Consider the following 17425-nt stretch of genomic DNA (forward strand, 5'->3'; position numbering starts at 1 on the left):
ATACAAAACCCAGGTTTACAGACAGATTTACTTTGCACCTAATTTTAGAGTATTGGATCAATTACAGTCTAGAAGAAAAAAAGCAATCTTTCAGGCACATAGCAACTGAAATGTGCATTCTACAGTGTTTTTGCCTTGTGAATGATTTAATATCTATTTAAGATTTAATAACATGATGTCTCATGTACCATGTGCTACAGTTGTCACCTTAAGGTTCCACTAATATACAGATCACAGAGCCAAGATTCACATCTGAAAGAAATCATCAGTCTCCTGTCCACTGAAAAGTATTCCCAGAGGTGTTTCCCGTATAGCTTGAGATTCCAAGGTCTTGTAGGTTGTGAACAGAGCCATAATTCAAAGCAAAGTAGATGTCAAAGAAGCACCAAATTTGGGCCCAAACCCCATGTTTTGCTCTTGCTACCTAATGAAAGCAGATAAGCAGGATGCAAAGGTGGCACTGGAGTGAGTTTGGGGCCAAGGGAGAAGCTATATCCTTCCAATGCTTCAGCTAACCTATCCACCACACACCCATCCACACAAGGACTCTTCAATTAGCCCTAATTTGCACTTTAATCTGCACCATAATCTGAGCCACATCCAGGACCTGGCACTTAAAGAGTTCCAGCGGGCTCAAATTAGATATAAAAGCAAACCACCAATGTTGAGTCCATTCCTCTCCAGGGCACCACGAAGACTGAAAAGCATATGTGGGGGGGCTGGGGGGGGGGGAGCCCTCCCCTAGAACTGAAATATAAATTGACATTGAATACAAACAGAAACTACTCAACAGCACTTCTTGGGAAAGTATGTATTAATCTAATTTACTTATAAGAAGAGCCATCCAGTAATCACAGACAAGTTAATTATTTCACATGAAATTTGGAAAGAGTAAAACACTATCGGTATGGGAGTGAACTTGGATTCAGAAATACTGCACCATGCAAGGCACAGGGGTGTTGCCATGAGAAGGGACACAGGTGCAGTCTCTGTATGTATTTCATATTTTGGGACAGCTGGGAATCACTTCAGCCTCTAGTATAAGAAGCAGGGACCAGCTAGACACAAATCTTAAACTGTCGTCCCCATCCCACTCAGGCACAGGATAAAGTGGTGCTGTGACAGACCATTTAAACCACCTCTATATTGTCCTGGGAATATAAAGTCCTAGTGGTGTCCCCAGAGGAAGAAGAGTGACACATTTACAAGTACAAACATGAGAAAATATGTCTCCTTTATGCTACTGAAGTAACATTCAAGACACAGCTTTTAGTGCCGAGTCTCACATTATTCATAAATAGATACCAATACAATCAACACAGTCTCAGTGCTGTACTCAGATTAAGTCAGCTTTTTGAATCAACTCCAAAATTTGGAATATTAGAAGTAGCCCAAGGGAAATAGATTAGCAAGGAGAGAATAAGAGAGGTAGTCAAAGGTGCTTTTTTGTAAAAGATAAATGAAATTAATATGTGGAACAAAATTAGAGCAAGAAATCACAATACTCAAGAGAAAATTAGTGCACTGCTCTACTTTCCTCTCAATCTGTGCATATAATTCCAATTAGAACCGTTGGGAGTTACTGCAATAGCACATTTCAAGGGGAAATTGTACTTTACACGTGCAACTTCAAGAGGATAAATGAATCTATTTAAAGACAGTCAGAAAAGGTACTTTGATTAGAATTCCTTATTCTTACTTCATTCCTGCAAACAGAAGTTGTTTCTTTCATATTCCTGAAATTCGAGTTGGTATCTAACACTGCTGAGGCACTGAAGGATAGCCAAAAGATGACATGCTGATCTCCTCCCATGCCAGTTAAAACAGAAGGAGCTCTTTTGATCCGCAGAACCACAGTGCTAGAGAACTAGCGAGGGAAGGATCAAATGGTGCAGCCTCCACTCTTGTTTAATGCAAAAACTGTGCTGCTAGAAAATGGACTCAGAATTTGAGATCCTGCATGACTCAAATCAATTGTGGAAACACGCAAGAAAAGCACTACTGAAAATCATTTTATTCCCTTTGGGTTGTGAAAAGCTTCATCTCCACATAGCTTAACTTTGAACAGACAGCTTTATTTATATTTGATAATCTTTAGAAAAATGTTACACCTTAATATTAGAACACTTGCCAAAAAATTAGTTTTAGTTAACACTTTTAATATAAATATCAGTAAACAAATATACTCACCTTTCAAAAGCATTATATTCTTCATTTAGAATACTTTTAAAGGATTAGCATGAAATTTTTAACACATCACTGTTCATAGATCTCTTTGCTATCTCTGTACAAATGTGGTCCACAGTATGTCCCCAGCCTTCCTTCTTTCTCCTCCCCACCTCTGACAAAAAGATCTTTTCCCCATCTTTATTTCAGCCATATACTGTTCCTAGTTCTAGCACGCTCACTCAAGAATTCAACTGCTGCTACTGCTGCTAGGAAATGAGGCCGGCACCAGATGGAGCAATCACATAACTCTACTTTTAGCTCAGTTACACTGACTAACATTAAGATTCAACAGACTCAAAGAACTGTTCTTCAGAATTGTGGTTTAAATCACCTTTCTTCACTTACTCAACCTTTGTTGTATTGAAGTGTCAGTTGACGTCATCTATTCCTGTCAGGTCTGTCATCTGTATCTAATGTGACAGTTTGTTTTAGGTACATACAGACTCCTTAAATTAGGATTTTCCTTTACATTAAGACTGAGAAGCTGTTTGCTTTTCTTTGCTATCTAACACTGAACTGTCATTGCAATCTCCACTACTGAACAGCTAACATCTTTTGTGAAGTGTACTGAAATAACTTGGCTTGCCAGAAGAATTAAGTTATAGGTTTACAGAAACACATTCTGTTTGAGACATCTGGAATCCACGAGATCAGGTTATAAAAAGCACAGTTTGCATTCATGCATGCACTTCTACAAAAAGTATAAGTCTGAGAGGTAAATCTGAATTATAAGAAGTCTAAATTACTTTCCTATTTTGATAATTTTCTGTTCATTTGTAAAAGCTCCCCCTACAATTATATACCTATTACACTGTTATGCAATGAAATGTACATCTAAGTTCCTGAACTGTGATTTCTTGTTACTAGTAATTTATTGGGAAAATGAAAAATTATTTTGTGTTGTGTAGAAATTCTGTGCTGCAATACACATGAAAATTAATACTGAAGCAGAATTGTCATTCCCCAGCTTTTCCTGATTCACACAGATTGATTTTATTTAATTTAAAAGATCTATTTTATAGTCAGGAAGCTCTCTTTGCAGTCAGCGAACACTTACCTTGCTAAAGTCAACAGTGCTGTTTTCTCTGCTCACATCATTTTTGTTTTCAATACAGGCTGGAGCAGACTGTGGGGAAACAACCTGACCTGCTAAAAAAATATCATTATTACAGAATACTAACAGTAACTTATATAAATATACCAACATTCAGTGCACTAGCTGTTAAAATTAAAGAATGATATATATTTCATATTGTACATATAGGAAACCTATCTAAGCATTCAATTTTAATTAAAGACTTATTTAGAATAACACATTCTCAAAAGACAGAGCTTTTATAATGTGCAGCTAGGAACTGGAGAATGTAATTTAGAAAATGTAAAACATACTCTTGAATTTTGGAAAACAACCTTTCTATGCCAATCAAAGCTTATGATTTTTAAGATACCACTTTTGAGGATGTCCTGCATTCACAAAGCTTTTGTAGCAATTTGAGGAGCTGCTGATTTTTGGCAATACCTGTTTACTAGAGTACTCCTCACTGAATTAAACAGGATTACTAACTTGCATAAATTTCTCACATGTGTAAGTACGTCCTCACTGTGATAACAATTACAAAACACAGTGTAAAAGTGGGCTGCTATAAAAAAATAGTTGTATTGGTAATTAAGATGATTCAAAAACTCAGTATTGATTAATGCAACATTGACGTGGATAAAACAAATGTTTCAGCAAACACATTGTCAAAAAAATCCAGTGAGGATTTAGCAAAGAAAGTATTTTGCAGAAGTTTCAAAAATATCTCAAGATGAGAAGTGTTTAAACATACGTCTGTGTTAAATAAACAAACAATAAGGCTTGCAACCAACAAAATTTTGCCAACAGAGGCAAAAAAAAAAAAAAAAAAGAAAAAGAAAGAAAAACAGGATTAAGTAACAAGCAAATGTCACAGGAAGAGTATTTTTACTAATGCCAACATCACACCCATGCATGGCTAGAGGCCACGGTGCACACGCTGACGTGGTGGGGCTGGCAGCAGGGCAGCACGCAAACCCCATGCATCAAAGACCCCGTTTACCTTCAGTCTCACTCTCTCCCTGACACAGACAGCGCAGGAGCAGCTCACAGCTCTGAACACCATAACAGGCTGCAGGAAGAAGTACTAAATCTATGAGCCAGCTATCTCCTACTGCCCTAACAAATACCCAGGAGTAACTGCAGAGTCCAACTGGCCCACAGTCAGCATCTTGTCTCAAGTGTGCATATGTTTCCATGGCAAATAAAGTCTCTTATATGACTGAGAAATTAGAATGTAAAAACACTAGTTCTGGTGAAAAATCAACCTAAACTGCAAAGTAATAAAGACCATATTTTCAAGATACTTGAAGATGGAGACAGTTGGAAAGTCCCAAGCTAGGCACATTGTCCGTCTAGGCACTTCAGAAAGTCCTGGAGTGCCCCCTCACATCTTTGGTACACACTTGCAGTCCAAGCATATCCTCAGCCACAATTAGGAAATACAGAGCACTTCGCAGAATCTGGTCCAAAGAAGACAGGAGACTTGCAAGAGTACCTCCACCATGGCCAAAACCCTCCAGTATCCAGCTTTCTGTCACAGTCAAGCAATATAGTATCCCTGTCTAAGTCTGGTCATGAATTCCCAGCTGAAGCACTTGCTCAAGGAAAAGGTGGGTTTTCACAAAAATCAACATTTCATTTTCCACTAAGCAAATCTCCTATGACACAAAACAGTTTTTAGCCTCTTGTGCTGCATCCTAGTAGCTTAGCTAGAGAGACTGCACTTCAGTTAGAAGTACTGGAACAGAACACTTCAAAGTTTATTACTATAAATCTTATTACTAATTGATAATGTATCGATCTTAAAAATGTAAATATTTCAGCTTTCTCTCTGATTTAGGAAAAAGAAAGATCAAAATAAGAATAGAAATTTGGGATTTTGTTCAGCACTACAGTGAAATAAAGAGAATATGACAGAAAAACAGACATAACTAGCATATTAATCTAACCAAGTAGCTACAACAAAAATAAGTCAGGATTAGAATTTTATATGACAAGAATAATGGTTTGATTTCAAAAAACATATTAATGTAACTTAAAAGAATTCACATAAAATAGAGTATTAATTCCTGAAATGTCCCAGGGGAAAACTTTTGCAAATTGGAACCCACTGACCATTAAATATGCAAGCTGCTTCTAAACAGCCATTCAATTTGTCTGTTCTAATTAGAACTTAAGAAAAACACTGCTGAGATCCATAATTGTGACAAGGTCTTCCACCATCACTTTCACACTATGCATTAACATACACTACTTCATGTTTTCATGCTTTTTTTTTCTAAATTAAGTTTATTTAGCAGTGTTTTAGAATTAGAATTACTTTTTACAAGAGCCGAATTACTTTTTACAAGAGCCACCCTGCAGTATTATAACTCTTAAAATGAATACATAAATATGATTTCTGTTCTATTTTTGTGATTTTAATAATGTAGTTCTATAAAAAGAGTCATAAAATGCTCAGGGAAGATTTCTGCCCTAACTTACTTGCAGGAAATCTTAAACTCAGTAAAGTTAGACTTGCTTAATTCTTAATTTCTTCATTTTAGATGTTTCTTAATATTCTAGACTCTATGAAAAGGGAAACATTTGTAATAATTACTCATGCTACCGCACACACTATGTTATAAAGATGTTATCCACAGGAAAGCAAGAGAGATGGTAGTCCATTATCTCTGTTACTAATTTTGGATTTACAGTTATACTTTTCTTCTGGACCCAGCAATTCAAGAGAATGAGAGCAGGGATATCTGCTAGGAGAAATAAAATTTTGGACCTACAAAAGAGTCAGAGCACAGGCCACCTGTTATCAGTACTGAAGTTCCAACAGAGTAATCTGAGGTGTCAAAAGCCTCTAAGCAATTAGAATAATGGTCTAAAGGCTAACTTTTAATGTTGTGTCCACTTTCCTTTTAGGGAGTAAAAATATACATGAAGGGAAATAAAAGCCACAACTGGTAAGTGACATTTATAAGAATAGCACATGTTCTTTTTCTGTGCCAACAGAAGACCTCAAACTTTGATTTTCCCGTATGCTGGAATAACCTGAAAGAACACAAGTTTTACCTTGAGGCATTAAGTAAGAGATGTTTAAATAGCTCTGTAACTTAAGACAGCTTTCTGAGTCTTGGAACAACAAGGTTTTTTTATTACTGGATTGAATAACAATCACAGATAAAAAGTAGAGAAGGTAGTGAAAAGTGAAATTACCTATCTACATGATAGTCATGGGAAATGTTTCCTAAAAGCATTTTAACACGCACTGTAGGAGTGCATGCTTATTTATGTAACAATACACTCAGTAAAATGGCAAGCTGGTTACCTGGCCTCTTTGAGTCTAGATGCCCTTCAACAAAAAAGTAATGCAAAAGGTTACTGGTTTTTGGAAAGACTTTTGCTCCTATACACATTTAGTTTACCAAAGGTAAATATACCTTGCGCTTTAAACAGGTGGATGTAGTGCCATGGCAGCCCTCTCCCTAGGAGCAGGATTGCAAGGCACCTACATTGCTATTTTTATATTTGGTGGCTTCCTCAATTCCTGAGCTATGAAGCCACACGGATTCATAAATGAACTTAATTTTGTGTATAATTTCACACTGACTTAAAGGGAACTTCTTTAAGGTGAATACCGTTAAGCACACAGGTAGTTCTTGAAGGGGTAGGACCAAACATACGTTAACTGCAGCCCAGTAAACAGCTGCATCACCAAGCCACACTGGTTTTCCTAAGTCATTAAAAATATTCAGATTGTTAATGCATATTGGCAAATATATATGTGCTTTATCCTTGACCCCATTCTAATTTCAGCAACATTTTTTTCCTCTAAATAAGGGGCACAGTTATTGGCACTACACCGAGACTGGAAAAAAAAAAAAAAAGAAAGAATTAGTCTCAAATTTTCACCAAAACTCCAACAGTGATCACTACATCAAATACCAATGTCAAATTTTCTCCAAACTTTATCCTTGTAATATGGGAGCCTTCAAAGTACTAAAGACAAACAAAACAAAAAAGCAAACAAACAAACAAAACCCCTCACACTGTCACCGTCAAATGCCAGCCAGGCTTTAAACATCTGATCTGAGAAAAACACTCATCACACCCAGCTTCATCCAACAAGGACATGCGTATCTCCTGATTTTAAGCCAGTCTCTTGATTTCAGTGAGGGTCTACCTCACACCATTTATTAATTCTTTGAGCTGGCAACAGGGGAATTAAGTTGATAAGAATGGTGAATGCATACACCATCAATTCCCTGTAAGCAGGAATAAGAGCAGAAACAGCCTTATCGTTTATTCTGCTCTTCCATGCCCAGTCCTTGCTAGCTCCATCTCAGCTCTCTAGAGCAAAATGTTTATTTGTGCATTGTGGGGGGGTAAATATAGTATTTTACTTTTTAAGAGTGCAATACAGAACTTGGAGTCTTATAAATCTAAAGTTTAAAAGCCTTGATTTATACTGCAGTCCGTCTACATAAAGCATTTGAAGAGCTGCATTCTTTGAGAAGTCATCAGAGAGCCATTCAGATTTTTTAAGTATCAGTTGATCAAATGCACAATGTGGTACCATTGAAGTACCCAGCCTACATTAAAAGGAACTTAATACTTAGCAGATAAATCCACAGTAAAATGGGTGTTAAGGCTTATCTATGTATTAGAAAGCCAATGCCAAAACAGTTTTTAAAACTGTATTTTAAATTGGTGTGCATAGAAAATGAATGTTTTTTTCAGATAATGTGAAATTGCCACAGCTTTGAAGAAAAGAGCAAAAATTCACGCAAAATACATTACTGCATGCAAAGCCAAGCCATTTAAATATCAGAACCATCAAAGTAAGGTCCACATTTGTTACACTAAGAGATGTTTGCATTTATAGATTATCAGAGTGCTCAACATTTTCAACTATTAGCCCTGTCAAATAAAAAAAAACAATCACAGTAAGTAAATGTAATATACAACATACTTTTACTCCCCAAAATTCAAAGCTAAAGTGACTGCAAGTGCAGACCTTTAACTATGACTACTGTATTTATTAATCAAAATCCAAGAGGCCTCCACAATGCCATGACAAAAGGCAAGAACAATGTATGCAGATATGAACCACAGTTAATACAAACAAACCAGATGCAACTAAACAAGAAATTATTTTTCTAAAATGTATATATTTCTTCCCATTCCCAAATAATTTTCTGTTTTGCAAGCCAACTATAACAACCTTCATGCTTTCCACTATAACTAGTTATCAGCTTTCCAAATCTAAATATACTCACTGTCCAGATCAGAAAGCAAAGCTCAAAAAGCAGTAATTTTTTGCTAAGCGTATGGTGAAGTTCCAATATAACAGAGCAGTAATACCACCTCTGTAGGCTGAGTTGTATATGTACTTTTAGGCCTCTTGCTGCATAAGATTTTAAATCAGTGGAGGGGCATTGTCACTCCCATTGTACCTGCATAAATGCAAGCAGAATTTGGTGCTCTCCAACGATACTTTTCAAAGATGATACAGAGGAAGTCAGTTTACCAGTTATTCTAATGCTAGGCCTGAATCTCAAACATAATTCACATGAAGTCATGCAGTTTTAACTAAAATGCTATAATTTGCAATTTTACAAAGTGATGCAAGGAAATGGATTTATAAAGAAATGGCATCCAATATCACATTTTTTTCCCAAAAAGGACATCATTCCACACAAATGTGCCACAGTTGCTGACAAGGACCTGAGGTATTTTTCAATCACTATAGCAAGAAGGTGCATGCTATCAAGAAACTGAGATGGAGACATGGGTGTACATTTGAAATGATCTGAAGCCCAAGCAAGAATAGGTATTTATACTACCTCTGAACCTTCAGGGAGTTTACAGAACCCAAAGGATAGGAGATGAGGAAGATACAGAGATGAGATGAGCCTGTTAGAGACAGACACAACAAAGACAGAGCAAAATAAAGAAATACAAAGATGAATGATACAGTTGTATACATATAGATTATACATTTTATTATGGGTACAAGGAAATGTGGAGAAAGAAAGTATAAATATCAGATGCAGATGTTTTTAAATACAAGTTATATTTCAATAATATAAAAACCTGTGGATAATACATGTTCATTAAAATTAATACATTTGAAAAGAATCTAAAACAAGAAATACAGCATTAGCTAATTTAAGGTGGAATTAACTATCATGGGGTTTGGCTTCACTGCAAGGAAAGCTGGAGCAAACCTCCTGAGCCAAAACCACCTCTGGCAGAAAACTTGGGGATACATATGACTTTCATTGTGACCTATCCCCAAGAGGGAGGAACATGATCACTTACCCAGGAAGGCCTCCCTTCCCCTTCATACGGGTCCAAGCAATGCCTGTCTCTCCATATGGTAGTATTGATATCACTTGAGTTTCACATGCTGTAAGCTAGCATTGAGTTATGGCATAAATGCTTAAACTGATGACAAAAGATTAGGGAACTGAGATAAAAATAACAAATGCCCATCACATAACTAGTAATTTAGACTTTCTGGGACACTAATGCATACTTTCCTAAATTAGATGTTCAATCATTGTGTTAGTCTCCTCTGCATGTGCTTACTGTCATAAAGCAAGGAAGCAGCCTGAACCGGCAAATCACGCTAACTGAAATAACTGGAGAAAGGTTTGAAAAAGTACACATCAAACTAAGCTGCTACAGCAGTCCATGCTATTAACTCCAAAGATCCCTGATTTAAAGCACCTAATATGCCATTGCTTTCTTCAGCCTGTCTGGCATACTGATAAACCTCCCTTTAAAATCTCAAAGTCTCTCAAAATCAGTCACGATGTGTGAGGTAATGGAATTTCTCCTCTAACAAAGTGTGTGTTCTGAGGCTGAGGAAGAAGAAGCAGATATAAATAGCACACACACAGAACAGAAAACATGCATAGGATCTTGTTAAAATGGACAAAGAACACTGCTTGTAAAGTACATTCCCATGCACCTTGCTAGAAGGTCCCATATCCTACTATGCTCCTCTCCCCTGGTTCCTCACTCTTCAACTTTATTCAATAAAAGATCTACTAGATGCCATTTTATACACACACACGTACTCTGAAGTCTAGACTAAAAGTGAAATAGCTTGTAAAAAAAAAAGTTTACATTATGGAAACTTTTCCTAACTTCATTTTCACTGAATCAGCTACATTGCTACATACACATAAATTCTGAATTGCAGAACCGTCTATAAGAGTGGAGAGGCTTATAAAATGACTTTAGCATCCCCATAATAATAAAAAGATGTTGTACATTTGTAATTGGATTTGGCTTTTTAGACCATGCCATAGGAATTTACAGACACAGTTCTGAAGTAGCTGAGTGAAGAACCTATTAATCTCCCTAAAAATCAGCTACACTGTTCTCCAAACCTGCCTTTTTACCTGTCTTTTAAAGTAGTTATGCTAAAGTTATCTGCCACCCTCCATTCTGGGTATTTGGTGTCAAACCAGACTTAAAGAAAAAAAAAAAAAAAAACATTTTTGCTGCTCTTATGCCAAATTTGACTGTCGCTTTTTATTGGAACATCAAAAGCAGGCTTTAAATTCTCACAGTTTTGATGCTTAATGAAAAGTGAAAGTTAAACACAGCATGGCAGCATTAAAAATGCATGGTAAATCCATAGCACCCTGACATCTTAGCCCTGCAGAGGATGTGAAGAAAAGCCATTGTAAACAAAAGATAATACAACTAAATACAAAGCAAATTAATTAGGCGGTCTGACAGACTCTTAAACAAAGAAAAAATGGAGGGAGAACATATGTACAACTATCTTCCAACAATATCACAGTGGTCTGTTAGTAGTGCAGCCACGTATGGAATCTAAGTTTATGTCTTCATTTTCAGCCTTTGATTCTGGCATCTGGATTTGGATATGTTGATAAACTAGCATAGTCAAGAGCTTGGAGAAGGAAGGGCATCTGTATTCTCAGCCGTATCACATAACCTGGATGGCAAGGACTTACAGCTCTGAACCACCTATTTCACAAATTACAGGCCACTAAGGGTTGTATCAGTTACACTGTCTGCACTAAACCCAAATTTAACCAAACTGACGATTTCCCTTTGTCAAGAAGTTCCCAGCTTCCCCTGTCTCATTTGAACAGGGACACAGAACTGGCCCTTCTCAAGCTCCCAGCACTTACAGTTTCTGAGCAACTCAGCTCTGAGAAGGCTGCAGTCATCTCCCGGCTGCACGTTAGTCTGTAGCACCTGAGATGATCTGTTTGTTCCCCCTGGGGATGGGCCAGTCTTTGGTGAATTAAGCTTCTCATCCAGAAAGCAAAAATAATAATAAAATATTTTACTATTTTAATACTTCTTTTGGTAACTGAGAGAGAAGGATATTGGTACTGTTGGCATTATCTGGAACACTTTGCTTTCATACATACTATACAACCTGTGTGCACAAATGGGAACAAGCAGGCTAAGATGAAGCCCTGACTGGATTTTAGCAGTCTGCCCTCAGCAAACAAAGATGTGACTCACAGCCCCCTCCTGACAGTAATAGAAGATATTTATAGCTCTTAATTTTGCTCTCTTTTACATATATGTAGCTCATTTTTCTTTAGCTTTCACCTGATCCAAAACCACATTTTTACAATTCATTGCTGTAGTATTACGAGAAGCTTGTACAATATTCATATTTTTAAAATGGCAATCTAAAAAGAAACATAGAGCTGCAGTCAGCACAGCACTGTGGCTGGACTGTAGCAGGTGGATCACAAGGTAATAGCAAGAGCGCGTGATCGGAAAGCTCACTCCTGCCCATGGTCAAGCTTTTAAGGGCAGCAGGATTCCCAAAGGCTGAGAAACTTAGTGTAGATTTCTGCATAATTTACACACTATGTCGTATGGCAAGGACCCAGGGTAGAGAAATGCCTAGAAGTATGTCAGAAGAGGCAGCAGTCAGTGTGCCTGAAATTAGGCAGCTCTACAGAATAATCTCTCTTTCCACTCTCCTTTAATCTTGTAGTATTGAGGCAACTATTGCCACTCAAGCCCATGAGCTGCTTAATTACTTTGTTTTGAGGAGAAAAAAACTGAGGTTCCATTGAAAACCAAAGATTTAGACTGAATTTTCCTCTTCTAAAGGTAATACTAATTTTAGTATATAGAAGATAACAAAAGAAGAATCAAACTATTTAATATAACATAGTAATATACCACAAGAGATAAATTTGAGCCCTCTCTGCTTTCATCACTGGGCAAGCATCTGTACAGACCTCTTCACAACAGAAGACTGCCAAATGCGCATTAGCGCTTACGGGCACAAGTAGAAGAGTAATGCTTCAGACTGCATAAAAGACAGCTGTGACTGTTTTTTTGGAAAACTTTACTACAATTTAGATACAAAGCTGATTTACCTTCTCTATAAATGTTCCTAAAGTTACTTACATTTGTATTGTTTACAGTGAATTTATCTTAATTCAAGTAACATAGTGAAAGTGACTGACTGTTTTTAACCAGGGGTTAAAATACTGAGGAGCCTCTACAAAGGCATGTGAACTGGAATTCAGTAATTTTGCATCTTGTAGAATAAGCAAAAACAAATAAAACCCATGTAAAGACTGTCTCTCCCTACATAGAGAATCACATAAACATTGAGTATATGAAACTAGTGTGTTTAATATGCACTTAGATGCTGACCAGAATTTATTTCTTTGAGAATTAGATAAAGATATAAAGGTGCCCACAAGAAACCTAGGCAAAAGTGAGATGTTACTGAAGTGGATGTTACTACACCAATTCCACTACCAGACAGAGTTACTGAAATTTGGCTTGTGATATTTCCACAGCTTGCCCCAAAGGATCTTTTTAAGGAGACCTATTACTGACTTGTTAGGTAAGACCTAAGCATTCCCCTGTTATATATTGCAAAAGGGATTAGGGAATGCAAGCTTCCATCTTTCCTTCTGTGGAAACTGAGGAATAGGAACATTATTGCATTAACTTTTTAAAAACATTCGTATTTCCATCCTCCTGAATGTGTTTAAAGCTACCAGCAAAGTCACATGAATCAACAGCAAAGTTACCTGAAAAAGGACAGATAATTTAAATGGTTCTAGTTAGTTTTACTTTTGTACATTCATACAGATATTTACACACACCTTAATAACCATGAGGATTATTTTTGCCTTACTCTTAAAATGATTTATTGGCATAATGGAAATATTTCTATTTAATATCCTCTTCAGATGAAATTATATGCCGCCTTCTAGGTCGGAGAGTCTTCCCCAGGGAAGTGGCTATATTTAGAAGGACCTATTAAACTTTTATTCAGCAATGACTGAAACAAAAGGAACAAAAAGTAGTCTCTCTATGACCGGTCCTACCTTTCTGGACCAAACCTCCCCACCAATCTCTCGCTCTCCTTGAGCCCTGGCCTCCTGCCCAGCGCCCCATAGCACACTCCTCCCCTGCACCACTGCTGTTTCCTTGGGGGACAGGGGAGCTCAACAGGGCCCTGAACAGAGAAGGAGCAGAAGGGACTGAGATTTTACTACAGCTAAGGTGGTTCCTGGGATGAGAGTCAGCACAGTTCAGTGATGCTGGGACAGAAAAGTTGTGGGTATTGTGATGATACTGGATGCAGAGGCCAAACAAATATACAGTGGATAATTCTAGTAAGTGAGTAATTTTAATTATTTGCAAAATTCGGCTGCAAATTTCATTACTTGGGTATGTGTTTATGTAAAGAAGGGGCAATAAGAAAAGATTCTTCACCATGGTTAACCTATAAAAACAATAAAGCTTATAAGGGCTTCTACAAAAACAAGAAAAAAGTTAAGCTGATGCTTTACTGTAGAAGCACTCTGCAGACTTGCTCTCTCATTTTCATGAGATATAATTTTCCGAAAAGTGATTTTCTGCAAGAACAATGCACAGTTTAGTATCATCTTGAGAATGTTTTTCCTCATTTTCCAGTCCCACAGACTTACTATGGAATCTGAAATACCAGTTGAATGCTACCTAATGTATACACTATCTTTCCGTTACAAAAACGCAAGCCTTGGTGCCTTTAAAAATGAATCCAAGAACAGAAGCTAGTATGTGTGCACCGACGGAGAAACTATTGTAACAATTCATTACACCTTAACTAAATAGGCCTTGTATGGTCAACGGGAGCCAAAAGTAGTAAAATCACATTTCTGGCACCAATGGAGTATGTCCATAGTTTAGAGTGACACTGTGCAAAGATGCTCAAGCTCATTCTGAAGGAGCTCACAGAGTGCAAAAAGCACAGTAGATGTACTAATGTGGTCCTCCACCTGGGATAATATGCAATACCAATTATTCAGGATGAGGTGCCACACTGACGTAGCTGACCTACTTCCAGCACCTGAGCTAGTTCACTTGGATATCTCTGCACAGCCCTAAATTGTGCCATAGATCTGAATTCCAAATTTAATTGAATGCAAAAGAGGAACCACTCTCTCATTAAAAGGTACCATCACTATCAGTTCAAGCTGTAGGTACAAAAGCACAGAGGATATTGAGCAGGCAGATGCTACTGCAAGTTCTGAAATGTAAGATAAAGCAACGCATTACCATTTTTATCCATGGAATGGGGCTCAGACTGCTTCTTCCCAATATCAGCAAAGGATCTCACAATTGGAATCCTGTTGCTCAGCTTCTTCTGGTTCTGATGGTGATGCTGTTTAAGTAATGCCTCATGCACCCTGTGACGAACATCCTCGCTGAGCTGCCCAGAGCCCACCTGCTGGTCCAGAATCATGTCTGAAAAATAAATAAATAAACATAATAAAATAAAGAGGGGAGAGAGGAAAGATTTTATTTAAGAAATTACAATAATAACAATTTGGATCCTACAGGATTACAAATAAAGGGTCTCAATTCCTTCTCCATTTAAATGCAATACAATTCAACAGTAAAAAGATACCTAGAAGTGTTTCACTCTCAAAAAAAAAAAAAAAAAAAAAAAGTTTTTTAAAAGGATGTTATTAATGTAACAAATTCAATCCCTCAAAAGGTATATAGTTACCAAATTAAGGTCATCTACACAACTTTTAAATCAGTCCCTAAACACTCCCATACATAATGCATTTAAACTCAGCATCATGATGTGTATCAGTTTTGTTTTCTTTTTTCCCCACATAACCCCTACATTATTTGCCACAGAGCACGGGCTTCCTGTGAGGAGAAACAACTTTTTCATTCACTTTATACTTACAATGGAAAACCACAGTCTAGCTCTTTATTCCTTAGAATTATAATAACAATACTTTCAACACAGTAATAAGAAATACAATGATACAGGAAAATGTGCAGCATTTTTTGGAAATACCTAATAGGATTTCATTCTACTGCCTGGTGTATATGTCCATGCAAGAAAATCATTACATGGATGTGTGAGTGAAACTGAGCCCCCCTAGAAAATGATAACTATTTTTGCAGTCATTGGAATAAAAAGATTCAGCATGAAATCCACCAGCAGAAAATACTCTGATATATCCCTATTCAAAAATATTAATAAATATATGCATTATATATTTCAAGTGGGAAAGAAACCACTGAGGGTTTTGTAGGCTTTTTTAATAACTATTTTGGAGAATCCTGCTAGCAACAGTAGTAATACTTAAAAGGAAAAGAAAGAAAAAAAATGTATCAGAGCAAGCAAAACATCATTTAAGCACACAATGTCCTTGCCTATCCATTACGAGAAACTGTGCTGCACAGAAATGGTGATATAATAAGCTGAGTCAGAAACTTCTGTACTGAAAATTCAGACAGTTCACGATTCTGTGTTGGAGTCAGGTTCATTTCTACCAGCAAACTCAGTGGCAGAGCAAGCACAGCAGAAAAAATAAAAAGTAGATACCCTAATAAGTAGAGACATAATTTGTCAAGTCTGATAACTGCCAAGAGCAAGAGAAAAAAAAAGAGATTAAGAGGCACTACAAGCATACTGGTTAAATGCAGAGTTTAATTGCTACAGTCAACCATGCACTATATATGCATATATAAGCACACATACATGCACACACAGAGCAGTTTTTCTGAAATTCTCAATATCCACATTAACTGATGTGTCATATATAGATGCTTTCAGAGCTATAAAGATGCCTGAGCCCGCATATTTCATTATGAAGATGTAATCAAAGAATTTACAGCTCTTTTTAATGACACATATACAAAAAGTCATGCAAACATAGCAGATATACCTACATCTGACAGCGAAGCGTGGTGCAGAGGTTTCCGATGTCGCATTTAACTCCAGCTAGCAATTGCACTCTGTTCAGTGTTAACAGCTGTGCTGACCTAACAGCTCGTGCCTACAAGTAATACTGCCAGGTGCTGTGCCTAAGCTAAAAACCTAAGCTAAAACATGTCTTGGAGATGCCTCACCTGTTTCTAAAGGGCACTTAACTCCAGGGTTAACTCAAACCCAACCAGGTCAGTTATCTTTGCATACCAGCCTCCAGCTTCTGTTAGAAGATTCTATTCTATTAGAATGTGTATTACACACATTGCTTCTATTACTCTCAACTCTAAGGGAAGAGATAGGGAGGCAGGGTAGCAAGACAAATGACAGAAAGGCAAGAGAGAAGATAACACAAGTTCAAAAGAAAGAGTATTGTATAAGATTTTTTTCAGAATGAGCCAAGAATAAGGACAGATTTGGAACCCAAGACAAAAGCAAAGCACCAGCTCCATGAAAGATGTCCACTCTTCTGCTCAGTTCTATTGCCTTTTGAGGAACTGCCTCTGCCCTGAGGATAAGACCAGCTTCCCTTTAGATAGGCTTTGTACATGAATTTGTATGTCACAGGTCCCAAAACAGGCCAATAGTTTACTCCACTGTAACATGAGGTGCTCTTCAGAAGAAAATATAAATAATAAATATACAACTTAGGGCACCTGTGCTAGAGCACAACTGAAAAGATCCCCTTCCCCCTCCTTTATAATTCTGCTGGCCAAAAGACAAATTGTAGAAGATGCAAAAACAAAGATTACCTTCTTTGAGTTGCTCTAAGACAGAAATCAAAAGGAAGAGCTGAAAAAAAGGACTCCTCTAGAACAGGCAAATTTAGGGTTGTGGTCATCACCTTGCTTACAGATCAGTGGAACTCC

At 37.2% G+C, this 17425-nt stretch overlaps 1 protein-coding gene across 1 annotated transcript in view; it reads right to left on the bottom strand.

The window, feature by feature from the left end:
* SLC4A10 (solute carrier family 4 member 10) overlaps positions 1 to 17425 on the bottom strand; it is a 124725-nt gene that overhangs the window by 43084 nt on the left and 64216 nt on the right. The window contains exons 6-7 of the mRNA XM_067298548.1: positions 14882 to 15070; positions 3287 to 3375 (exon numbers count right to left, since the gene is read on the bottom strand). Of these exons, the coding sequence (XP_067154649.1) occupies positions 3287 to 3375; positions 14882 to 15070 (278 nt within the window). The remainder of the gene's footprint in view (positions 1 to 3286; positions 3376 to 14881; positions 15071 to 17425) is intronic.

The sequence above is a fragment of the Apteryx mantelli genome, chromosome 6 (genome assembly GCF_036417845.1).
Source record: "Apteryx mantelli isolate bAptMan1 chromosome 6, bAptMan1.hap1, whole genome shotgun sequence".
Lineage (NCBI taxonomy): Eukaryota > Metazoa > Chordata > Aves > Apterygiformes > Apterygidae > Apteryx > Apteryx mantelli.